Source organism: Cebus imitator, unplaced genomic scaffold (genome assembly GCF_001604975.1).
Source record: "Cebus imitator isolate Cc_AM_T3 unplaced genomic scaffold, Cebus_imitator-1.0 Scaffold144, whole genome shotgun sequence".
NCBI classification, from domain to species: Eukaryota; Metazoa; Chordata; class Mammalia; order Primates; family Cebidae; genus Cebus; species Cebus imitator.
The window spans coordinates 2,256,728-2,282,892 of NW_016107459.1; the positions used below are offsets into that span (position 1 = coordinate 2,256,728).

The 26,165-nt window shown below is 36.4% G+C and overlaps 1 protein-coding gene across 2 annotated transcripts in view; it reads right to left on the reverse strand.

Annotated features, from left to right (window-relative positions):
• UNC5C (unc-5 netrin receptor C) overlaps nucleotides 1-26,165 on the reverse strand; it is a 381,554-nt gene that overhangs the window by 145,129 nt on the left and 210,260 nt on the right. For both annotated transcript variants that reach the window (XM_017542439.2, XM_017542437.2), the window contains exon 2: nucleotides 20,597-20,818. In XM_017542439.2, the coding sequence (XP_017397928.1) occupies nucleotides 20,597-20,818 (222 nt within the window). The remainder of the gene's footprint in view (nucleotides 1-20,596; nucleotides 20,819-26,165) is intronic.

Below are 26,165 nucleotides of genomic sequence, written 5' to 3' on the forward strand. Positions count from 1 at the left end.
CATCCATACATTGAAGGCATTGATCAGAAATTCTGCTGTAAAGAAGTTTGTTAGTACAGATTAGCACCATTTCCCCTAAATTTGTTAAACCACAGAGCCCTACAGTCAACACAGCCACAGAACCTCATCTCATCATAGCTTTCAGTATGGTTTCATTTAGCACTCTTTACATTGATCTATTGAATAAAAATAAGCCAAAATTTGGGAAATTCTGAATATCTCATGACAAAAGCTATAGTGAAATAGTTTCAGATGGAGAGATTGGGGGAACATGGCAATGTGGAATATTTGAGAATGATACTGAAACAAAGTTTGGATTTAAAAATTTAGAGAAAGAAATCACAGACACTTCAGGAAGAGAGAATAGCACGAAGCCAAAGTGCAGAGATGAAAACGCATGGAGAACTCCAGGGGAGGGTAGTTTACATACACTCAGTAATGGAATAAGTGTTAAATTAGATAGAAGAGAAGATTTGCAAAGAGCTTTAAATGGCAGCTATGGAATTTGGTTCTTTGGAGCAGTGAGACTGTGAAAATTATAAATTGGTGGTAAAATGACAGTTTTTAAATGGCATGCTTCAGGAAGATTAATTTGTCTCTATTAGTAAACAAGGATAAACTGATTTACTTTAAAGGAATTTTAATAATTTTAATTTTAATTATTATTACAAAATTATTTTCAGATCTTTGATCTTACATCGTCATTAATCATATGTGTTAAGAGCAATATTCTTGGTGACCCTCTGAAAACACTGTCTGACAGTAGAAACCAGGCATATGTATCCAGAACAATAATTATTCATCCTCATGGGCTTTCGTTTTTCACTTACTCCAAGTGATTTGAAAACAAGCATTACGAGCAATCACCTCTGAGTGACTACCACTTATAACAGTTCACACACAGTATGTTCTATTGAAGATAGTTATTTATCTTAAAAGCAAATGTTTCATATTCTTAATGAAACTTTAAAAAGCAAACTATAAAGGCTCATATGTTTAAAAATTCCTCTCACCCAGGACTATTATTATTGCAACTAGGTGACTGAAAACATATTCATCTAACATGCAACAACCTCGTGATTTATTGAGATAAGAAAGTAAAGTCTGCTCTGTATTTAGTGTCTGAGTTTTGGCAAGTCTTAAATTCATCAAACCTTGGTTTCCCATCTTGTGAAATAAGACTAAAAATGTGTTTGTTTTGCTGGGTTGTGAGAAAAGAAATGGAATAACAGTTATAAAAGTACTTGAAAGCCATAAAATGTTTTTAAAATGTACTGCATAATAATTATCTTGAGACTAAAGGTGTATTCTAATCACGAAGTTACCATTTGAGGTACTAAATAGACTTAGGAGAGGAGAAGAGCACCATTAATTGAAAATTATGTTAGGCACATACCCAGATGAGAAAGACATGATTGGTTTGGGGAATTTTAGGTAGAGACCAGCAAGTCAAGTCTGAGTGGAGACTTCAATTGTTCGGGGCAATGCAGACTAGGGTAGGCTCTTTAGAAATGGATTTTGAACACTAGAAATGAGTTCAGGGGAGTTGCCTTTCTTGTCCTTCAGCCAAGCCACCTGGAATTTTACAAATCCTCCAGAACCCCACCACACTGAAGTGGAGATATAGTGGAGCTACCTTGACACGGAGAGTCAGAGGATCTAAGGCCTAAGTATTTTGCCAACCAGAATGCTGGTACAGCTCCTCTAGCAGGCATTCCTTGTATCCCTATTCAATAACACAGGTGAGGCAGGGACATTAAGCAATTGAACAGAAACTACTAAGTAGGTCAGTTCTGACTAATTTTGGACAGAATAAGCTAACATCTATATTTAAATAAAGGTGTAAAATCGATGAGTATAATCATGTCTTCTGGAGTCTTCTTTCACTTTCCAACTAGAATGTCAGCTCCCTCAGGGAGCTCTCCAGCTTCTATTCAGGGCTCTCCACAAATTACATGTCACTCTTCCATTGTTTCAGGTTTCAGTTTTTCTTCTCTTGCAAAAACATCAAAACATGATTGTAAAGAAAATGATAATGGCACTTAAACACTATGACCTAGTATTTCACGTCAATTTGTTCAACATTTATGTTGGAAATTACATTTTGAAAAACATTGCAAGCATAACATTTTGAAAATAATAGTTTGTTATCTAGTAAATTCCTCTCCATTTTGAGGCAATTGGGCATATCAAAATATCAAAATCAAATATTCAGATATTTGAAAAGCTCCAGAATTAATAGAAATCCTTATTTGTGTATCTAACCAGATGTCAAATTAAAAAATTTTAATTGTTTGGAGCTAAGCATTGAATCACGGTAAAAAAACAACAAAGTGGGCCGGGCGCGGTGGCTCACGCCTGTAATCCCAGCACTTTGGGAGGTCGAGGCGGGTGGATCACAAGGTCAAGAGATCGAGACCATCCTGGTCAAAATGGTGAAACCCCGTCTCTACTAAAAATACAAAAAAATTAGCTGGGCATGGTGGCGCGTGCCTGTAATCCCAGCTACTCAGGAGGCTGAGGCAGGAGAATTGCCTGAACCCAGGAGGCGGAGGTTGCAGTGAGCCGAGATTGCGCCATTGCACTCCAGCCTGGGTAACAAGAACGAAACTCCGACTCAAAAAAAAAACAACAACAACAACAACAACAACAAAGTATCATGGACTTCATAAGTATTTTCTTTATTCATTTATTCAAAAGGTATTTACTGAAAATCTACTGTGTACCAAGCATATTATATTCCATATCATTTAAGTCTGTGTTATGATAAGCAGCTGTAGTATTTAAACACACTCTACTCCCAAGATAGAATGGCTCAAACATGTTAGAATGGTACATCCGTTGTCATACAATCTTAGGAAGGGGACCTTGTTCAGGGCAGCTCTTCTTGCCGTAGTTAGGAATGAACCCAGATTCTGAGTATTGTTTGTAACTTGCAATGTCTTCATGTCTATTCTACACTAGCATCACAAAGAAAAAGAAAGACAATTGATTGTTTCCCACTATGAGCTCTAATTCCCGGAGAAATTTATATAACTGTATAATATTTACAACTGAACAAACAGCTTCAATCATGTGCATTCATATCTCTAGGCAAAGTTTTGTTCTTCTTCCTTTCTTTTAAAAACGTGTTGCTTCAAAGGACACATGCTCTAGTGGATAAACAATTTCCACTAGAAGAAGAACATGAAAGGTAGCTATTTAATATGTGCAATAAGAGCCATGAGGTATGGATCATAGTAAATAATATTTTGCAATGGTACTAACACTAATAAAGACGATGACATTTTCATGACTAGCTATGTTTTTAGGAAAGGGAAATTAATGGATACGAATATTTAGCTTGAAGGGTACATACAACATGCTGACAAACAAAACTGAATTTCAGCATAAAATGGATATATTACATAGAGTGTATACATATGTACCTAATATCTCGGTGTGCATTTGTATGCATATTATTCATCTAGTATTTTGTTTTTACCTCCAAGTTGGAATGCATTTACTTCATATCCTATTATAAGCCCATTTGGTAACACTTCTGTCAGATTTTACTTGCATATTCACTATTGAATAAATCGATGGTTAATAAATGTCCTTGGAAATGTGTTTAGAGATAAGTAATGAACTGCTGTGTCTGATCATTAAGTGTACATCAAGCACACATTTTTACTCTCAGAATCCTAAAAGGAAGAATAGCAATGACTTACTATATACATACTTGGAAAAAAGGGAAATAATTGTAGAGAAAACATATAAAAGAAGCCTAGTATATTACTCTTAAAAGGATACACGATAGATCAAAACAAATGTTATTACAAGTGTTCAAAAATTCCTCCTGCAAAGGAAATAATAAATAAAGATGGAGAGCCAGCTGAGCATGGTGACTCACACCTGTAATCTCAGCACTTTGGGAAGCCGAGGCAAGTGGATCACATAAGGTCAGGAGTTCGAGACCAAGCCTGACCAACATGGCAAAACCCCATCTCTACTAAAAAATACAAAAATAGTTGGGCGTAGTGGCAGGGGCCTATAATCCCAGCTACTCCAGAGGCTGAGGCAGGAGAATCGCTTCAATCTGGGAGGCAGAGATTGCAGTGAGCCAAGTTTGTGCTATTCCACTCAGCCTGGGAGACAGAGTAAGACTCTGTTTAAAAAAAAAAAGATGGACAATCAACCTTTCCATTATAAGTGTTTTTTGTTACAAAGCCAGGGACTTGGAGTGTGGGCCCAGCCCCACAGCATGCAAAACCATGCAGCACTCAGGGTTCTAAGCCTAGCATGCCCACCCTCTCACAGGCGCTTCAGGAGCTGACCGCAGGCCCACTTAAAATTTGTGGCAAGATGGTCTGATGAACAGCCTGGGTGAACAGCAGAGGTGCAAATACAGATCAAGTGCAGATAAAAATATGTTCACCTTGAAAAATACAAACAAGGCTTTTAGGTGATAATGTATAGGGATGTACCTATTGAAAAATGAGAAGAATCAATGACTGCTTTCTCACTAAGAGTTATCACAATTCCTTTTGGCTTGTGTTCCAACTTCTGTCCATAATCCAACATCTGCACACTTCTTACATCTGCATTTAATAATATAGATTTTTGTCCTCTGTACATATCTTAGAAACATCAACTCATCCCACCTAAAAGTTTCTTGGTATTCAGCCGGCGTTTTAAAAAGTCTATCACGTAGGAGCTCCTTTAACAATACTTTGAGGTATCATCCCTATTAAAAGTGAAGAGGGATCTGAGGTTCTAAGAAGAAAAATAATGACACAGAATGGCTGTTATTTCATATGTTCCTGATGGAAATTTCACTACTTAGGGAAAAAAAAGAACACATATGCCGAAAGGAAAGAAAAAAAAAAAGCAAAAATAAAATTTAGAAGGTAAAAGGAGCCACATAAAATCTTGCCAAAGGTTCGTGTTTTACATAAAGCAGCAGTTGGGACTTCACAAAGGAAATCTCTGCACTTTTTATTTCTGGTTCAGAGGATTTACATGCTCTTTCTAATGATCTCGGCCTTCAGCACTGGGTAATGTCTCCCAGTCCCCAGCTTAGTGCTCATGCAAAATTGAAGCACTTTGGAGGCAGTTTAGTAGCTGCAGATGAATCTCAATGTGCAGAAAAAGGCATAATGGCTGTTTAGCACTTGCTAGGAGAAGCTGAGGAAATCAGGGGGAAAAATCTATTGAACTCAAGCCATCTGGGAAGCCAAGTGAGAGTGGCTGCATTAACAACGTGTTTACATTCCCATTGTGTTGCTAGGCCAAGCAAAAATAAGTGTGTGTGTGTGTGTGTGTGTGTGTGTGTGTGTGCGCGCGCGCACGCGCGCGCACGTGCGCACACGTGTATATGTACGTGTGTAAAGGAAATTATAAAGTGAAGCTCTTTTGATTGTATTGGCTATTTTGGGTTGGCTTTGGCAACAACGCGAAGAAAGAACTTGTATGAGAAACGTGGCTATGAGCATGAATGCAGGGGCTGGCAAGGATGCTGTGAGCAGGAGGAAAATAAGCGCAATGCAGAGCCTGGCTGAGCAGCTCTCTTCCTGTCTCCGGCCCTGAGTACAAGGCAGCAGACTGGGGGAGGCCTCAAAAACCTGATAAAGAACACTAGGGAATGCTTTCATTGCCTGTTCCATTTATAGGTACCTTAGAATTACCGACCAAATGAGGGAAAACAGCCAGGTGAGTAAGCGCCTTTACTTTCAACCCCCATCACTCCTACTGGCTGTCTCCACCATTGCTTCCCTTCTGCACTGTCCATCAAGTGACTTTTTCTTGACAAATAAATGCTTGGTGACTGTAGTGGGCTGAATGCTGAATGGCACCCCCCCAAAAGATATGTCTATGTCTGAATCCCTGGGACCTGTGAATCTTACCCTGTTTGGCAAAAAGGTCTTTGCAGAAGTCATTAGTTAAAGATCTTGGGATAAGGAGGATAGCCTGGATTATCCAGGTGAGCCTGGAATCCAATCACAAGAATCCTTGTAAGAGACACAGAGAAAAAGAAGGTGACTGAGTAGGTGGAGGCTGAGATGGCGGTGACGGAGCTGCCAGCCCAGGAGTGCCAGGGCAGCCACCAGAAACTGGAAGAGACAAAGAACAGATTTTCCCCTAGAGCTCCCCAAGGAGGGCAGCTCTGCTAGATTTCAGACTTCTAGCCTCCAGAACTGTGAGAAAATACGTTTCTGTTGTTTTAAGCCTAGGAGACAAATGCAGTGACTAAGGGCATTTGCAGTCTGTCTCCACCTTCAAAGCCTGGATGCAAAAATCTAACAAAACAAAAAGGTGAGAAAAACTGTCTGCCATGCGGTGTTTTTCTGGTTTCACAAATGCCCCCCAGAATGGGTGTGGAGAGGCAGCCTCTTAGTCACAGAGGTCGCTTCATACAGAGGGCATCATTGTCCAGGGTCATCCACAGTGTAGCTGTTAAAAGAGTCATGCCATTCACTCCCTGCCAGTCCTGGACTTGCCTTGTACAGAACATTCCCCTGGGTGTTTCCAGTGAAATTTTAATTCACTTAAGCCTGAGAGTTCCCCCACTTCCCTCAGGAGGCTGCTATCCTTCTGCTTTAGCAGTTTAATAGGCAGAGACAGGGGAAAGGATATTGGAGAAAGCAGGAGCTCTATCCATGTAACTCTATACCATAGAACTACCAAGGGGTTTCCTGAATTTATTCTCAGAATGAGAGGAAAACCTGAGCAAAGCGTAAAGCATATTCCTTTCCCCCCGTCTCTCTTTTTCCTCCTCTCTCTTGCTCCCTCTAGACTGCGATATCCTTAAGTGCAGTAATCAAGTCTTGGTTATGTCTCTACAGCACCAAGTACAGTATCTAGGTCATGGATTTGGAACAGAACATCTATCTACTCCCTCTCTGCCACACTTGTACAATAAATAGCATCCCTCTTGTGCCCTGGTTTTCCAGCCTGGTTGTACATTAGCATTACTAGAGAGCTGAAAACAAACAGACGGAGGAAAAGCTATGACCTGTTCCCAATTAAATTATTATCTCTGGGGCCAGGGCCAGGACCTAGGTGTTTTCAAAAATCCCTCCTGGTAACTGTCAAGTGCAGTCAGGGTTGACAGTTCCCGCCCTAATAGGTCCTTGAGGCTTTTGCCTTCATGTTCTGGGAACTTTCTTCCAGAACACAAGTTTTATAATCAGGTTAAACCTTTGATGAAATTAGGAATGAGTCCAGGGCTCCCTCATCTGAATCGCTTTTCATTGCAAGATACTGTACTTGCTATATGCTGTGCTTACTTTTTTTTTTTTTTTGCCAGACCCTGAAAGTTGGTTAATGGTAGCTCTCATGTTATATGGGCTGGTTTTTATATCTCCAAAAGGTGCTATTTAGAGGATCTGGCAGCAAGAATGGATATTTCAACAGGCTTCCCCAGGACTGGTCTGAGAATCACTAGCTGAGGGATGGCTCAGGACTGATGGTAAACACAGGAAAGACAACAGGATCCAGAGCTAGTTATGATGTCCCCCCTACTCAAGGGTTTGCATTTGATTATTCATTGGTTGTGGAAAATTTTCACTAAAAATTCTCTATTGTGTTTCCAAAGATGCCAAAAAAATGATGGGGTGAGGAGAGAGAAATAGCATCAAGATTTTGACCAAATTATTGAGAGAATAATGGGTACGAAGATTTAGTGATACAGAAACAAATAGAACAGAACAATAGCCTGGGTCATTATCTTATAATTATCAACCAGTTTACTTATATTTAGCACAATGAGTTCAGACACCCAACAATATTTAAATTTTAAGAGAAAAGCTACGCTCTTTTGGAAGCAGACCCTCTCTTCTAAGCTAAATTGTTTCTTAAACTTCCTTTAAAATGATGCTTAATCTGTTTTATATGACAACCCCAATCTCTTTTAAACATGTTTCTTCCCATGAAAATAAAGTAAAAGATGGCTCATGCCTGTAATCCCTGCACTTTGGGAAGCTGAGGCGACTGGGTCACCTGAGGTCAGGAGTTTGAGGCCAGCCTGGCCAACATGGCAAAACCGCGTCTCTACTGAAAATACCAAAATTAGCTTGGTGTGCTGGTGGGCGCCTGTTATCCCACCTATTTGGGAAGCTAAGGCAGGAGGATTGCTTGAACATGGGAGGCGGAGGTGGCAGTGAGCCAAGATCATGCTGCTACACTCCAGCCTGGGTGACAAAGCAAGACAACGTCTCAAAAAAACAAAAAAGGAGAAAAAGAAAATAAAGTAAAAGAGACTCTTCTTAAACTCTTCACATATGTTAGCCAAAGGTTAAAAGGTTAGATTACAAAGTACAACATAGCTTTTAACAACTGTACTGTTCTCACTTTGAAGAGGGCATATTAAAACTCAGGCCACAGCATATGTATGGTTGCTGAGCACGTGACAAAATTGCTATAGCAACACAATCACTAGTTTTGCTCCTGAAATGCCCTGTTTCAGTAGCATGTTATCTAGATAAAGAATGGTCCTTCGACTCCTACTTCTTATTGTAGCCTCTGCGTGGGCCTGAGGGTGGACAGGTTTTGATCTTTTCTCTTCTGAATTTGGAAAAACACACACATACACAAATATGTGTGTCTGTACTTACATATCTACTTATATGCATATTCTTGATTAAATTGTATTAATCAGTGCTTTCATCTTTGCTGTGGAAAGGAAGAGGAGTTATGTATTACAAGTAAGCTTGCCCTAAGTGTTAATTGGCAGGGGAGAATTCCTTTGTGTTTTTTTACATTATATACAGTGAGAGTTTTATTATATTAAAAACTCTCACTGTATATCATTTTAGAAAATTTCTGTTTTCCCCTAATAAAACACAACTTCCTAAAATTGCATTGAAAGGCGTAATGTTTTCTCATCTTTACTTTGCAATCATGTTCTAGGGCATATCTGTGTAATAAATATATACTATTAACATTTTCTATACAATATGAAATTCAAACATTAAAAATCTTCCCCATGGGATATAATTAAATTAAAATTACATAGTTCTGCAAATAGCATATAGTTGAGGTGTTCTGGAGTACATACAGGTGCTATTTAGAGGATCTGGTGGCAAGATCTATAGGCCCTTACGGGGTCTATAATACTGATATTTGCCAGTATCAGAATTACCAAAAAGAACAAATAGCAATAACAATAAAAAGTTAATGACAAAATAGATTAGAAACAAAAATGATCTAAATGTGTAGCCTTAAAACTTTCAAGTACTCTCTTCTTTTTGTAACTTAGAAAAAGAATGAAAACGAAAATGTTTATACACAGAAGGTGAACTCAAATAACTCAGCTAGCAGAGATCCATCTGTGTGATATAATGGAAGCAACAGCAACAATACTCAAGTTCTAGAACTCTCATCTAACCATGTTTCTGTAATTGCAGTTGACTTTATGTCGGCCATGTTAGCTCAGGTGTTTAAAGACAAAGTCAATGTGAAATCAGGATGGATCAATTGTGAACACTAATAAATGAAAAATGAGCTGAATAATACAGTTCAGTATCCTATGGGGAAGATTTTTAATGTTTGAATCTTCATACTGCATAGAAAAATTTAATAGCATATATTTATTGCACAGATATGGCCTAGAGCATGATTGCAAAGTAGAGGTGAGGAAACATTACATCTTTCAATCCAGGACGATTGATATTCTGTTATGACTAACCAGCAATTACTATCTTAATGAAGTTATCAGATTAACTTAGTGAAAGAGCTTTCATGTACTACATGGGTCTGTATCAATTTTCTATTTTTATTTACTCAGCTCTGGGGCCAGCCTCATACTGAAAAGAAAAATTGTTAGTTTCTGGTATTGAAATAAGCACCTCTGAGAAAGAAATCAAATAAATAATTGATTTATATTCCAGAACCATTTACCTTCATTGGCAGACAACTACATTACAGATATAAAGCTCTATTCTTGCAAAGGCAATACTCCCACTGCGTTAAATAACAGATTATGGAATGAAGTTCAAATAGAGTTTTCAAATTTTATGCATCATTTACTAAAATTTAAGCAAACCCCGCATAACTTCCTTTTGAAATTGTTCACTCTGTTAATGAGAACTGAGTTTAAACTGATTACATGGAGAATAACAATTGGTGTGATACATATATTTATTGTGTAAAGTAACTCTTCTTACAGAAGATTAAGCTATCTTTATGTATTCCTCAAATTATGTATTCATGAAATATTCCAAATAAACACTGTCGGTTTGTTTCACTAAATTTCAGTTACACAAATTTAGTAGGATGAGTAGCTATAATCTCAGAAAATAAACCGTCAGTGATCATTGCCTGTGCTTAGTGCCTTGTTATAAACTACAGAAAAGAAAAATGTTTACAAAATATAAACCATATCATCATTCCAATCTAGCTGAAGAGACAGGGATTACATATATTATATATACATGCACATCTATTAATATATGTATACATAAATATAACTATCATAAATAACACATGATATTGAATGTAAGACTGTAATTTTTACACTTCAAAAATGGTTGAATATTGGTTAGGCACAGTGGCTCATGCCTATAATCCCAGCACTTTGGGGGGCTGAGGTGGGTAGATCACCTCAGGATGGAGTTCAAGACCAGCCTGGCCAACACAGTAAAACCCCTTCTTACCAAAAATACAAAAATTAGCTAGGCACGACGGCAGGGGTCTGTAATCCCAGCTATCCACAAAAAACAAAAAAAGGTTGAATGTTGAATATTGATAATTTCATATGGATTAGAATATTTCCACAATTACTATGAGTATGATGAAAATGGAAGTACAAATAACAGAAATGAGGATATATTTACCTGTGACTTAGGTTTTTATAGAAAGATGCATTTACAGTATTGCATTTGAGATACTTAAAGAATTAATAAGATGCTGAGAGAGGTGGAGTGAAGAAAGGCATGGTATAAAGGATAATTATTCAAAACATATTTATTAAGCCCCTACTAAGTACCCACCACCATGTTAAGCAGGAGCAGGAACAGTAAAGAAAGACAGACATGACCCCAGATTTCACGGCGTTTTCTCTTCAGCTATAATGTTTAGACTAAAGAGGGGAGAGACTTGGGGAAAGAGATGTGATAATTGTGTTTTTCAAGTTATCTAAGACTAGTAATAAAAGGACAGAATGTAAACAAACTTATTTTTTGAAGTTCCACGTGATATAAGTAGGTCCACAAAGTCAAGATAATAAAAAATTAGTTTCACTTAATTTAATGAAAAGCATGCCATCAATGAATTAAGTTGAACTAAATGGCTGCCACAGTTCTCAAAACTTAATGTTTCTATGATTATAATTCTCAAAAGTGTAAAGAAAAGAGTATGCATCACTTGATACGATTTATACACATCTCCCACAATTCCCCTTTGAAAATGTGTGAGTGGTGTTTCCTAAATCATCTCCTGGGGTGACATTAATGTCTCATGATATTTCAATAGAGACTCTGTGACAAAGATGACAGTCAACAAATAGTAAAGAAGGTTTTCCCACTACAGACCTTTCCTAAGACTTTCACATGCTAAAACGGAGGTCCCCAATCCCCAGGCCATGGACCAGTCTGGGAACTTGGCCGCACAGCAGGAGGTGTGCAGCAGGTTAGGGAGCATTACTGCTTGAGCTCCACCTCCTGTCACTCAGGGGCAGCATTAGATTCTCATAGGAGCGCAAACCCTACCATGAACTGCACATGCCAGGGAGATAGGCTGCATGCACCTTATGAGAATCTAATGCCTGATGATCTGTCATCGTCTTCCATCACCCCCAGATGGGACTGTTGCAGAAAAACAAGCTCAGGGCCCCCATTGGTTCTACATTACAGTGAGTTGTATAATTATTTCATTATGTATTACAGAGTAATAATAATAGAAATAAGTACACAATAAATGTAATGCACTTGAGCCATCCCCATCCCAGTTTGTGGAAAAACTGTTTTCCATTAAAACAGTCCCTCATGGCAAAAAGGTTGGAGACTGTTATGCTAATATACATTTGCTATGGTATCAGTATTCATATCCCCTCAAATTTGTATTTTGAAATGCTAACACCCTAGGTGATGGTATTAGGAGGCGGGGCCTCTGGAAGGTGACTAGGCCATGGGGGCAATTGTCCTCAAGAATGGCTTACTGCTTTTATAAAAGAGGCAAGAGAGGCACCCTTTGCCTTTTCTGCCATGTGAGGACACAGCAAGAAGGCATCATCTAGGATGAAGCAGGTCCTCATCACACAACTAATCTGCTGGATCTCAAACTTCCCAGCCTCCAAATCTGTGAGAAATGGATTTCTGTTCTTTATAAACTACCCAGGCTGTGGTATTTTGCTACAGCAGCCCAAATGGATTAAGATGACTTCATACTTTCTCCAAAAGGGGAATATAATTACTGCAGTGTTTCTTAAATTGACTGACAAGATTTTGTTTTCTTGTTTTCCAAAATAACACCTATTAAAGAACTTATAAGACAATGGTGGTTTGTTGAACACAGTTTAAGAGGAAAAACCACATCAGCTTACTATATAAGGCATGTGGTAAAGGTGAAACTATGGGACAGGGCTAGAAAGTTTGACTAGGAGCCAATTATACCGAAGACTTTGAAGATAAGATCAAGGAGAATATGCTTTATTCCATGGACAAAGGGAAGCCATTATACATTTTTAAGAAGGGGAATGACAACCACTTGGAAAAACCATTTGAACATTTGTCTTTTAGGCCCTATAACTACTTGGAAAATAAACTGCTGGGGAAAACAAGGCCAAAATAAAGAAGATATACATGGCTATTTAGATACTAAAAGAGGTGTATATTCAAGAGTAGAAGGGGAGTAGAAGCAAGATTTAAAACAGAAGAGTGATGTGAAAACAAATTGGCAATACTTAATGATCATTTTGCTTGTTGGAGTGAAGAATGAAGCTGAGATTTTAATTTTTGGTGCCTGGTTGGAAAGAAGAGGTATCTGAAACAGGAATACAAAAGGAGGAAGATTTTCAATGTTGCTACTCCTGCGACAAATAGGGACTTGAGTGAGCACAGTATACCTGTGAAAGCTCTAAGTTGAGGTTTTGAGTAGAAGCAATTCACTTAAATTTATGCCCAATTATAGCTTATATTCATCAGTTCTTTTTGTTTTCTATTAAGGCTCACTGTTTGCTAACTGGCCCAATAGCAAAGGCCTTTAAGAATGAAAAACCAGACCCTAACTAGCTTATGCTATTACATTAAAAAATCACAAAGGCCTACATCTGGAAAACCTGATACAAGGCAAGGAAGGCAAATAAAAACATGAAAGACACACTCGCAGCTGACACTCTGAAGCAGCCCTTGCTTTCCTGGGAAAAGAAATAATTGTATTGCATAGCTCTTTTTTAGACTAACTGTTCCATGTTTGGTAGATATGGCAAAATTTAGGGCGACACAAGGCAGAGGGCCAAGAGCAAAGGTTTTGGAAGCAGAGAGCTCTGGGTTCATATCTTGGCTGTGTCACTTTCTTATTTTGTGATTTGGGGCAAGTTTGTTTCTTTATTCTGCTGATCCTCAGATTCCTGATTTACCAAAGGAGAATCTTAGAAATTATCTCATAAGACTCTTGTGTTGATTAAAGAACAGAATACACATAAGGTGTTCAGTAGAAGGGCTGGAACTTTGTTTTATTTTTGTTGTGTTGACCTTATTGATATTTTCTGCTCACTTGAGAATAATTAAGATGAAAAAGAAAAATCTCAGAGATTATTAAAATCTCAACATAACCTTGGCTTTCTAAACTCCCTTGCTTCTTCACAGAGGAAAAATATTTGCTTTTAGATGGTAGATCTTAGGTACCATGGAAACAAGAGTTGAAAAGACATCAAGTAAATAGAAAGTGAACAGCTGAGCCTGAATTTTTCTTAAAAATGTAACCACAAAATATTGAGTAGATCCTGATTTCTATGGAATTTTGTAGGCGACATAGGTATGTATTACCGTATTACCAAATCAAGAGCTTTCAAATATTGAAAATTTCTAAACTATCTCACATGATACTTTCCACTTTTCTATTTCTTATATTACATACATGCAAGAAATGCAAATGTGGTTTAAATGATGGAAAAGCAGAGTAGAGGTAATGAATGATCTTCAATCAGTACATTTTGTTGTGATCAATGGATAGATATACTCAGTATAAATCATGATTTGCTTCCTATTAAATTATTTCATAATTTAAAAGAAAATATTATGAAGTTGGAGAAAAACTTTTGTTTTATTTCAGTTTTATCATCTTGTAGTTTTTTAATATGCAGCTACCTTTGATAGATATTTTATTGAACGTGGTCAACTTTTCACTAAATATCCTTCTAAATATTATTATAAGGCAGAGGTATGTATAAAAACAACTTGTTTGCAATGACTTTTTTCTGTCTTATCATATGATAATAAGGTTTGATTTTTTAAAATACTAAGAAAATTTCTCTGACTTGAAATACATTCCAAGACTTAATGTATTCTAACAGTTCTTGCTATTAAGAACCACTAAGGCCCCAGCAATGCTACAGTTAGACTCCATTAAGCAGGGAGTTTAGAACCAAAGTTGCAGGGTGAATTTAGCTTCAGGGAAAACCCTCAATCCCCACCACTCCAAAAAACAATGCCTTTATTTCAGTTGCATTCACAATATTTCTGATCTCACAAGAAAGCAAAAAGCTTTAACATAAAAAGCCTACAAATTTCTCCACCAATATTTGTCCATATTGGGGATTTATGATAGCAGGCAAAGAGAGGCAATAAAGTGGTATGGGCTTTTTTTTTCAGGTTTCATTATTTATTATGAAAATAGCACTTTCACAGGATTGAAAAAAAGCTCAAACAATAAAAGTCTCTTTATCGTCTCAGACTCTAAGCTGTCAACTGCTTGTTATGTTTCTCCAGAATAATTCCAATGCACATACAAATGTACATGCATCCTTTTTCCTTATGCATGGAAGCATATCACACACAATGTTCTCTACTTTGGCTTTCATGCTAAGTTTTATCTCAGAGAGTTTTCTATAGCTTCATATGTGGAGCAACCTCATTGTTTTAAAATGTATTATGGCCAGGCATGGTGGGCCTCACCCGTGTAGACGCAGTGATATGGATAGGAGGCCCTACTGAGAAGAAGAGGGCCGTTCCCCAGCAAAGGCCCCACCCTCAAGCCTGGAAACTGCAGTCCCCTGTTTTCTGCCCAAATGTTACCTTTTGGGCTTGCCCTGCCCGCCATCCTGTGCCCATATAAGCCCTCTGGCAGAGAGACAAGCAGCTGAATGTTGAGAGAAGCAAATGAGCATCAGAGACTACAGACAGACGCAGCATAACTTCTGACTGCAGGACTTTGGAGAGGAACCCAGCTCCAAAGGGCAAGATCACCTCCCTCCCATACCATCCTCTTTGAAGCTCCCCTTCCCCTGAGAGCCACTTCCAATGCTTAATAAAGTCCTCAGCATTCATCACCTTTCAAACTGTTCATGTGACCCATTCTTCCTTAAAACCAGAAAAGAATTCGGGACACACTGGGTGTGGGAACCCAAAAAGGCTGTCCCATTGACTCTTCACTGAGCTTGTTAACACTTAAGCCATCTGCAGAGGCAAAGCTAAAAAGGCATTGTTTATAACACATGCCCCCTGGGGCTCCAGAGCTCTGTCACAGGCAACTTCTAGTTGCTGCTGTGGGGCCCAGCTGGTAAAGGGATCCTTCCTACTGGAGCCGAAAGGCACTCACCCCAGCTCCTGTACCCCCTCACCTGCATGCTCCCCCTCCTGAAAAGAGTTTGAGTGCAGCTAAAAGAGTAAATGAGCTACATCCCTGCTGCAAGCAACGGTTCAAAGGAAGACTCCCTCCCTTCTCAGGGCAACACAGCAAGACCCCATCTCTGCAGCAAATGAAAAATTAGCCAGGCATGGTGGTGTTCCTGTAATCATAGCTATATGGGAGGTTGAGGTGGGAGGATCACTTGACACCAGGAGTTTGAGGCTTGCAGTGAGCTATGATCATGCCACTGCATTGCAGCCTGGGAGACAGAGGAAGACCCTGTCCTCAAAAAAAAAAAAAAAAATAAATTTAAAAGTATCAGAGTATTCCATCCTAGGGATAAACAGTCCCTAATATGCAACTGCAACAAGGGTTCAAAGGACAACCTTTGTGCACATTTGGAATTATATTTTCAGAGTGTTCCTAAGTTTGTCATTACTCAGTTAAAGCTATATACCTGTCAATATTGATGGTATTTTCAAATTGGCCTTCAAAAAGATTACATCAATTTACATACCCATCAACAAATTATGCCTTTAATCAACACTATATATTAAAAAATGTTTTGATCCTGATGACATCTCCTTCCTACATTGCTGTTCCTGAATCTTGTTGTATCTGCTCAATTTTCTATTAGGTTGCTGATCTTTTCCTTAAATATAGTTTAGGAGCTATTTTTATATTTATAAAATTAGCCCTTTGGCTAATATACAGCCACAGATACCGTAACTAGTTTTTCAATCTGTCACTTGGTTTTGTTTGTGGTTTTCTTGCTTCGGATATTCAAATTTAATAATGCCTTTTTATAAAACTTACAGATTGTGTCTCTTAATTTAAAAGACTATGCCCACCACTGAGGCCAACCAACCAACTGCCAAATTTTCTCCTAATGATAATGCTGATGGTGGCGATGATGATGATGATTTTAAACCCCAACATCTAGCATTTATTATATTTTAAAGAATGAGACAGAATTCAAGCTTTCTTTATTATTTTTCTATTTCCCACCACCTATCTTGTTGTGTCAATTCATGTACCGAATAAACTATTTTCCTAACTGGTTGAAAAACTGATCTTTATTATATTCTAGGTAATATAATAGGTATATTATAATACTCAAATGCCTTACATCTTTGAGTATTTCCTGATCTCTATTTTAATCCATTAATCTGTATGTTTTGTCCTCTGCTAAGTTCAAATTCTTTTGACTTATTTTGGCATCATATTTATAATGAGTTTGGGTTTCCTCATTACTCTACTAGTTAAGAATTCTCTCAGCTATTTTCCCAAATTATTTTTAAAACAATGACGGTGACATTACAGATTCATTTATAAATATCAGACATTTAAACATATTCGGGCTTTCCATTCATGAATAATATGTCTTTCCTTTATGTAAGTCATGATATCTTTTTTGTCTCTAAGTAGGATTTAAAAATTACCTTCATAAAATTCTGCAAAATTATTAAGTATATACCTACATGTTTTATTTTACATAGCTGTTCTAAATAACATCTTGTACTGCATTTTAATTTGAATTGGCTGTCTGTACATAGGAAAGTTAGTTGGTTATACAGAGTTTCTATCAGCTATTTTCTCTATTCTCTTGATTTAGAAAATTTTTTTCTTTGAAAATTCATACTTCCCAGGAGTCCAAAATCACACGATTTGTCATAAATTATAATTTTCTACTTTCTTTCTTTCTTCTTTTTTCTTTCTTTTTTTTTTTTTTTTTTGACAGAGTCTCACTCTGCCACTCAGGCTGGAGTGCAGTGGAGCAATCTCAGCTCAGTGCAACCTCTGCCTCCCAGATTCAAGAGATTCTCCTACCTCAGCTTCCCAAGTAGTTGGGATTACAGGCACACACCACCACACCCAGCTTATTTTTGTATTTTTAGTAGACATGGGGTTTTACCATGTTGGCCAGGCTGGTCTGGAACTCCTGACCTTGTGGGCCTCTCAAAGTGCTGGGATTACAGGTGTGAGCCACTGCGCCTAGCCTCTTTACTATTTTTGTACCTCTTACTTGTGTTGTCTAACAGCACTGGCTAGATTAGAATAATACCAATTCATAATGGTATGTATGGGCAACTTTGTCTTTTTCCTAACCTCATTTTTTAAAAAATTTGCAGTAATTAATGGGATATAAGTGTAATTTGTTGCATGAATAGATTTCACAGTGGTGATGTCAGGGCTTTTAGGGTATCCACCACCTGAATAACATGCACTGTACCCATTAAGTAATTTTTCAACACCTACCCCCCTCTCATCCACCTGCACCGTTCTGAGTCTCCATTGTCTATCATTCTACACTCTACGTTCATGTGTACACATTATTTAGCTCTCATGAGTGAGAATATGTGGCATTTATTAATATATATCTGGGTCTGAATTGCTTCATTTCTTAATATATGTCTGGGCCTGAGTTGATAATGGCCTCCAGTTCCATCCATGTTGCTGCAAAAGACATGGTTCCATTCTTTTTTATAGATGAACAGTATTCTATTGTGTGTATATACAACATTTTCTTTATCTGATTTTCCACTGATGGGCACTTGGGTTGATGCCCTATATTTGCTATTGTGAATAGAGCAAGAAAAACATATAAGTGTAGGTATCTTTTTGATGTTATCATTTTTTTTCCTTTGGGTAGATGCCAAGTAGTGGGATTGCTGGATTAAATGGTGTTCTATTTTTAGCTCTTTGAGAAACCTCCATAGATATTGTCCTAATGTACATTCCCACCAAGTTTTTCCTAACATTAAAGGTAATACTTACATGAGTCTAGTATGTCAGTCTTTGGCTGCATACTGCCTTTCTTGTAAAATTTTGGAAGGAAATGGAAGCTCCCAATAAAGCTATATTGTATTTCACTCCATTCCTGAATCTCAGGAGAACTGTGAAAGTATTGAATTTCCCAAATCTTCCCTTAGTTCTCATCTATCTCTCCTGAATTTGAATGGAAACATACAAACTATTTTAGTTTATAGTTAATTTAAAAGGTAGTCTTAATCATTGTTATCTGTAATATTAATTTTGTATAGAATTATAAAAAATAAGGGTTTCACTGAAAGGAAATCTCTCTATATATATGTGTATGTGTGTGTGTGGGTGTGTTACCAACATAGCATGAAATTGTTAGAAGCATTCAATATTACAATAGTTTTGTTTCTATTTATAATCTTGCGATATAGGTATTTCATTATTTTTGTAAAGATAAGCCTGAATATGTTGTGATGTATTTTAGCTTTTGTGTTTTCTTTCTCTTTCCTTTGATCATTAAAGCTTATTTGTTTGAAATCTATACAAATAAATGAGCTGAAACACATAAAATTCAATCCACTTGAGATTTTGAAGACATCTGGTGGAGTTATTTTCTGAGTAATTAGACCAAGACGTGGCACAATTCCCTGAAGTAAGCTACCCTACAATTGGATACCCAGTTATATCTGCAGTCATCAGCTTGCATTCAGTGAGCATATTGATTCATAAATTGATAAGCAATTATGTAGAGCTGCCACCTGATTTTCTAAAGACCATTTATGTTATAAAGAATATGGCTCACATGCTTTTTAAAAAGTTACCTCTTCTCAGATCTCTCATAATCTATTCTATTTCTTTACATTCTGTCACCTCAATATGCTATTTATATTGTTGGAGACCTTGAAGTACAAAGGACAGCCCTCATGTGCTGGTCTCTACTTGTCTCTGGTTAATCCAAAACTTGGGCACAAATATGAATTATTTACAATTTGGATTTTGAAAATGGGTATCCATTTTAGTACAGAGATATATCTATGAAGGATAACAAAGATATTTAAATGTTTCAGTTTTTTGTCATGCTTGATATTCTTTGGTTTGAAAATGTTAAACAATAAAGTATTAATACTTAAATATACGTCAACATTACAAAATCATAAGCCTAGAAGAGATCTGAAAGGTCAAAGAGTTATTCTCCCTGTTGGAGAGGAAAAACACTTAAACCACCATGGAAAGATATGTATGTTTCCAATTTAAAAGAACTCCAGGAAATTCCACAACTACCCTAACTTACCCATTGTGGAGCAGAAAATTATTATCAAGAAACTTTCCTTTATATCTAATTTAAATCCCACAGGTTATTAGAATTTACTTCATCCTTTCTTTGCCTTTAGTATTTTATCTTTAAGGATGGTATTTACAGAGCAACGAAGTCAGGAGTTTTAACCATGCTAAGGGCAAAGCTAATCAGATCAACATCTTCTAAGAAAGGGCATTTCTTCTGTTCATGGATCCTACACTATCACTGTTCTCAATCACCCTCAATTTGATTTTAGATAAGAGTTAGGAAGTTAGGATCCACTTTTGGGTGTAAGTTATAAGATCCTTGAATCTATGACATTTGCAAATCCTTAACAAATACAGGGGCAAACTATGCACATGAATTAACATTAAACAGTAATGTAAACATGTTCAATTTATCCTAGTTAAAAATGCTCTCCAGATCTCAGCATATTTAGATCTGACTATCACGCAAGTGCAACTGAAGAACATCTTTTGCTAGGGCATTTAACATTGTGAGTCTATTTGTTTACATTATTTATCTTCTTAAGTATGAACCATGTTTTAATTTCATGTAGTCCAACAGGAATTGAGTCAAGATTTATTCATCACATTTTACTTTGCAGTGCATGAAACAAGATCACCAAATCTTAACCAAACCAATTGAAAACTTTTTGTCAAAGAAGAACTTCATTTCCCATTCCACTAATTGAAATAATGGTATGGCCACAGGCTAGAGCAGTGAGTAAGTGAATCTTGAACTGCAATGCAAATGCAATGGAAAACTCACCTGAAGTTTCATCTACCCTTTCATCTACTATGTGGTCCTTCTGATGAACCCACTCACTGTTACACTTGAAATAGATCTGGGTGGCAGGGCTGGCTTTACAGTACAGGTTCACAGGCTTATTCTTCACAATATAAGCTTCTTCAGGCTCAATAAGGAAATGTGGCAGAGGCTCAGGTGGGTCAGAAGGAAAAGTTTCTGGGAGTTCATGAAAAAAGTCGTCGTCTGCAAAACAAGAAGAAAGTGGAAAATGGTTAACACATTGGAACAACTTGCCTCTTACTTGCTAGTCATGTAAAAATAATGACTCATAAATGCAATAATTAAGTGATTTGAATGCCTGCTGTGTGTCAGGCAGTATGCTAGATCCATTGACTGGTCGTTCAGTTAAGGACGTGGATTATTATTCCCATTTCTACACACCGCAAAACTCAACATCAGGAAAGATAAATAAGTTGCCCTGAGCACATAGGTAGTAAATAGTAGAACTGAAACCGAAATATATGTGTATCTCAACTAAAAACCACGATCTTCCCAATATATCACTGTATTTCCCATTATAGAATGTCACCCTTGAGAGCAGACAAAAGCAAGAGCAACTTTGTTAGAAACATTTCTTTGAAAAGTATAAGGCTCACAGATAAAGCTTACATCCTTTGCAAGGAGCTGAGCAGAAATATTAGAAACATGAATAAAGGATCTTTACATTCAAATTCACATCTGTTGTTATTTTCAAAAGATGTCACTGTGTGAAATATTCATTCAACTCAAAATTTAAAAACCACTTTAGATAATTTACACACTTTGAGATACATTTTAAACCTAGATTTTGCATGATTCAAATAAAAAATTAATAATAAAAGTGCTTTTAAAAATAAAACCTATTATTGTGTTTTACAAAAGTCAAGGTAAAAAGAGTCTTTTCAATACACCATACATAAGTTCAGCCTAATAATAATCTTCCTATGTGGGACAGAGGAGAACAAAACTATTATTAATTCCCCAAATTGGTTAAATACCCAGGCAAATATGGAATGTGAAAACTCTGATGTTAAAATTAAAATTTTTACAAGTTCCTTAAATGTACTTGTATTTAGTAGTAAATAGAGCATATGGTACTGGTTCTTAAAGACTGGTTGCTCACATGTTGCCTGGAAAGTCATTTCATTACTCCTTCAGTTGTTGTCCTGCGTTAGTCATTGGTATAGTGGACATCTGTCCACTAAGAAAACTGGCTTGGAACTTTTTTCATTCAAGTCATAAGACAGATATCAAATAGTAATGGTGTCCGGTCTCTGCTAATCTGTTTTGCAGTAAAAATTGACTTTACCTGCATCACTGACAAAACTAGCATTTAAAGCTGCCCACAGCTGTAAATTTCTGACACTGAAATGTAAATGTTGTTTCCTATACCTAGATTTCTTTCTCACTTTACTTCCTTAATTTGCTTTCTTTTGGCAGGGCATCATTTCTAGTTTTTCCATTGTTGAACATCAAGGACCAAAACAGTCAGCTTACTAAAGAATAACCTTATTTCCATCAATTTCAGCTCCTTTAGTCAATATGCAAGAACACTCAAGACTGCTTAAATAAACATAGTTCAGAAAGGCAAAGGGATGAGAAATTGAACTATTTATTGACAAATCCATCAGCATGAAACTGACGTCTTGAAGGTCTTATCCAATCTTTTCTTTCTTCTAAAGCACTTACTGTTATATGTGATGATGGACAGTGCTGATAATCAATAAAACTCCACAAAATATGACTCAAACTCTATAGAAGGTTAGCTATTGCTTTTTATTATTATTATTCATTAAGGCAGAAGGTCAACTAGATTTTATTTTTTAACTATGTCTGTACACACAAAAACATGTGAATGTATTTAATAACTATATTTAAGCATGAAAAGTATAAAAAAATCTTTCAGCCATTGCTTCAGAAGGTAAAACTTGTCCTTTAAAAGGAATGATTGCAAGATACGGAAGTTTGTATACTACCTTACCTTATTCAATAATATAGCAAAAGTATTTATATGTTCACATGCTACAGAAAACTTCATAGGCACTAAAAATTTATTACTTTGCCTTGCCAAAGCATGTCTCTCTTTCTTCTGATTATTTTATTGTAAACTACTGAAAAAACAAATGGAAGCAAAAAAGTCACACATTTTCAAGTCAAAAGCAGCTCTTTTAAGTGCTGGGGGAAAAAGTAATAATTTAACAATATATTTAGAAAATGTATGAGCAAACTCACTTTGTATTTCCTTAATTTTAATTTTTAAGACCACATGATCACAGCAAGTAAAGAGAAATAAACTTACATCTTGGTTTGAGGTTTTACACAGATTTTTCAAGATGTTTGTTAACTCTTGAAAATGCAACTTATTAAGGAATGATTTCTATCATTCAGAATGCTTTAATTTGATAAATCCAGTGTTTACTTTACATATCATTCTAGTTTCTGCAGAACCCATCTCTTAAAGTTGATCTAGAGAGATGCCTTAGCCAACCACAGCATATTAGTTTATTAAAATTTCCTGTAATATTCACAAAGTAAATTCAAGCCTATGTTCTAGATGAATTCCTGACAGGTAATATGGCATAACGCTTTTATTACTCAACTCAGTTGTTGAGAATGACATTAATATAGAAAATTCAAGACCTTGAGAGTAGATCTGTACAGTGGGACAGATATGACAAAATGCAGACAAGCTGATTATTAGTGGGCTCACCACTGTTGTGAAATCCTTCCCTTCTCCACATACAGTAGATGGCCTGGTACCTTACCTAACCACAGAAGGTGGTCCCACCATTAAGTTAAGCATACTAAAAGAACACTTTCTGTTTCTTGCTCCATACAAAACTGTCAAGTTTCAGCATTAATTCCCAGACACAGTGTTAGTTTAGAAATTGTCTTTTCATAAAATTGTATCCTAAATTTTTCTTTTCTAGAGAAAGTTTTGAAAAATCAAACAAGCAAGCCAATTCTCTTCACCTAAAAGAATAGATGAAAACTAATTTAAACATCCAGCATGGCTATAGCTACATGTATTTAAAGATAAAAAGTGATAAGCTGCAAATACCTTTAACCTACATGAAAAGTTCACTCCTCTGTGCAATGCATTTGCCTGAACACATGTGGAGAAATGTACTTTTGAGCTTTGCAATTGGCTTTTTAAGACTATTACCAGTTTTCAAAAAACTAGAACTATATAACAAATGCTTAACACTAGAAATTAAACTCTTTGAAGGCAGGGGCTGTATTGTTTACATTTTCACTTTTCATAAGTCTAGCACAGTGTCAAGCTTATTATAGGGGGTCAATAAAAATTTTACAAATGCATGAATTTTATACTAATGGCAATTTTGATCATTCCTAAAAAATTCACAAGGGATTTTACAGTTTATAGTGCTTCAGATTCACTTACAATTATAATATGAATGGAAATACATACAAATAGGACTGGCTACAAAATCTGTGTGGCCCAATGCAGAATGAAAATTCAGAGTCTCTGGTTAAAAATTTATTAAGAATTCTGGGATGGTGACAGCAGAACATTAAATCAAACACTGGTCCTGTATAACAGCAGAGGTCACATACCCGTGAAGCCAGCCCTGTCTGTAAGTGTCAATTAAATGAGCGCCCCACTTCATGGAAAGTCTGAAAAATGAAATTGCATCTTTATTATTGGATATTCATTTTGGGGCTTAGTTGGTTTTTCCCAGCTTCTTGTGGTAATTAGATATTTTCTAAAGGAAATCACAATTATTCAGACTGAGAAACTCAGACTCACGTCAATTATCTAAGCAAGTGTATTTGCAATGTGTGCAAGGGAATGCATGTGACTTCATGTGTTTGTGGCCTTCCTTTGGATATTCCCCAGTGTTCATCCAAGGGCCTCTGATCCAAAATAAGTAAAAGCCCTGCCGTGCTAAAATTTTAACTCGTTCAGGGCATTAAAGGACTGCTGAACCCATGGGGATAAGAAAGTTTGAGATTTCACCCTGAGGTGGTAGACTGTTTACTGAGGTCAGTACCTTGCATTCAATTCATATTACCATACTACAGAAAAAAACAACTCACAAAACAAAACAAAAGAACCCCCAGCTTTCTGATATTGTTAGGGCCATGCTGCAAAACTTGAAACTATAAAAAAAATTGATTTTTTTCTAATCAAGAAGAGCAGTGAGTACATCCTCTTACCACTTTATTTCTTAATATAAATATCTGAAGGAGTGAGATTAGGGTGATAATAGGAATTCGATCTGTGAACAGCAACTTCAGACTGTGAACTTATTTCTGGCAACAGGCCACAGGTTTCCCAAATTATTACATTTTCTATAAAGCTACACCCCAGCTGCTGATATTGACTGTACTGTGCTATCTGGGCAAATTGACTTGATTAATTAACTTGTGAAACAAGTTTTGTACATGTAGTTCATTCAAATTAACAAAGTAAAATTTCCAGAGCTGCTACTGTTCTGTACAACGAATTCAGTATTAACTTAATGCTTTTTTGATTTAGAGATAACGTTATTATTCATTTTGCCCTCCTCCGATATTTCACTTAATTTTCCACTTTCTACTATTACTCAATACTGACATTCCAACAGTAGTACCATTTTTATCTTGATATCAATAAATCTCAGTATTTCCTTTTCTTCTGTTATCTCATATAGGCTTTTGTTTTTTCATTTATATCCGAGAAGAGAAAGCTTTGCATCATGTATTATTTTTATAGACTTTCATTCCACCTAATTCTTGACAGGAAAATATTATGCTATGAACATCAATCTAGGGAGCTTTAGGTTGGTGGTTTTATTGCTATATATCAGGCCTTAATTTTCATCAACTTAATACATAAGTTTCTATATTTCTGAATCATAAGACTTAAACCATTATTGCTTATATCATAAAATATAGGACCATTACCTCTTTTGTCTGAGACTTGAAGCATATTCTTCTGAAATGGAATTTACTTTCAAATGATTCAAGAGCAATTTAAAATGAATGACCGCAAAGCTAATTTTATCTGCATTTGGCTACCCATCCATCAGAGAGATAATTCATGATATATTACTACAAAAGGCAGCTGGAATTAACTATTTGAATGAGACTCTAGCTTATTTTTAATATTTTGATTAAAACATCCTCTGGAAGACAAAGACTATGGTCTATATTTCAAGCAATATATTAATGGATTCATCATTTAAATTCAAGTCATTGAATACATAATGCCTTAAATGTGTTGCATGACTTGGAAGTACTGAGTGATTTCTAACTTCAAAACAAACTTTTTTTTTTTTTTTGCTTTTAAAGAAATACTTCCCAAATGATTCTTGCACATTATTAATAATGATACAAAGCTAATTTGCTAATCGATATCCAATAACTCTGAAAAAGATGCACCTTCTTCTGCCCGTTTAAGCTTCATGATCTCTGATAATTAATCTGTCCTCCTATGTGTTTTCCTGCTTACCATCTCTACCTCCTCCATGTAGTCTGCAGTGCTCCTAGAAGACATTTTCAAAAACCACATTTACCTCCCTTTTTTTTTTTTTTTTTTTTTTTT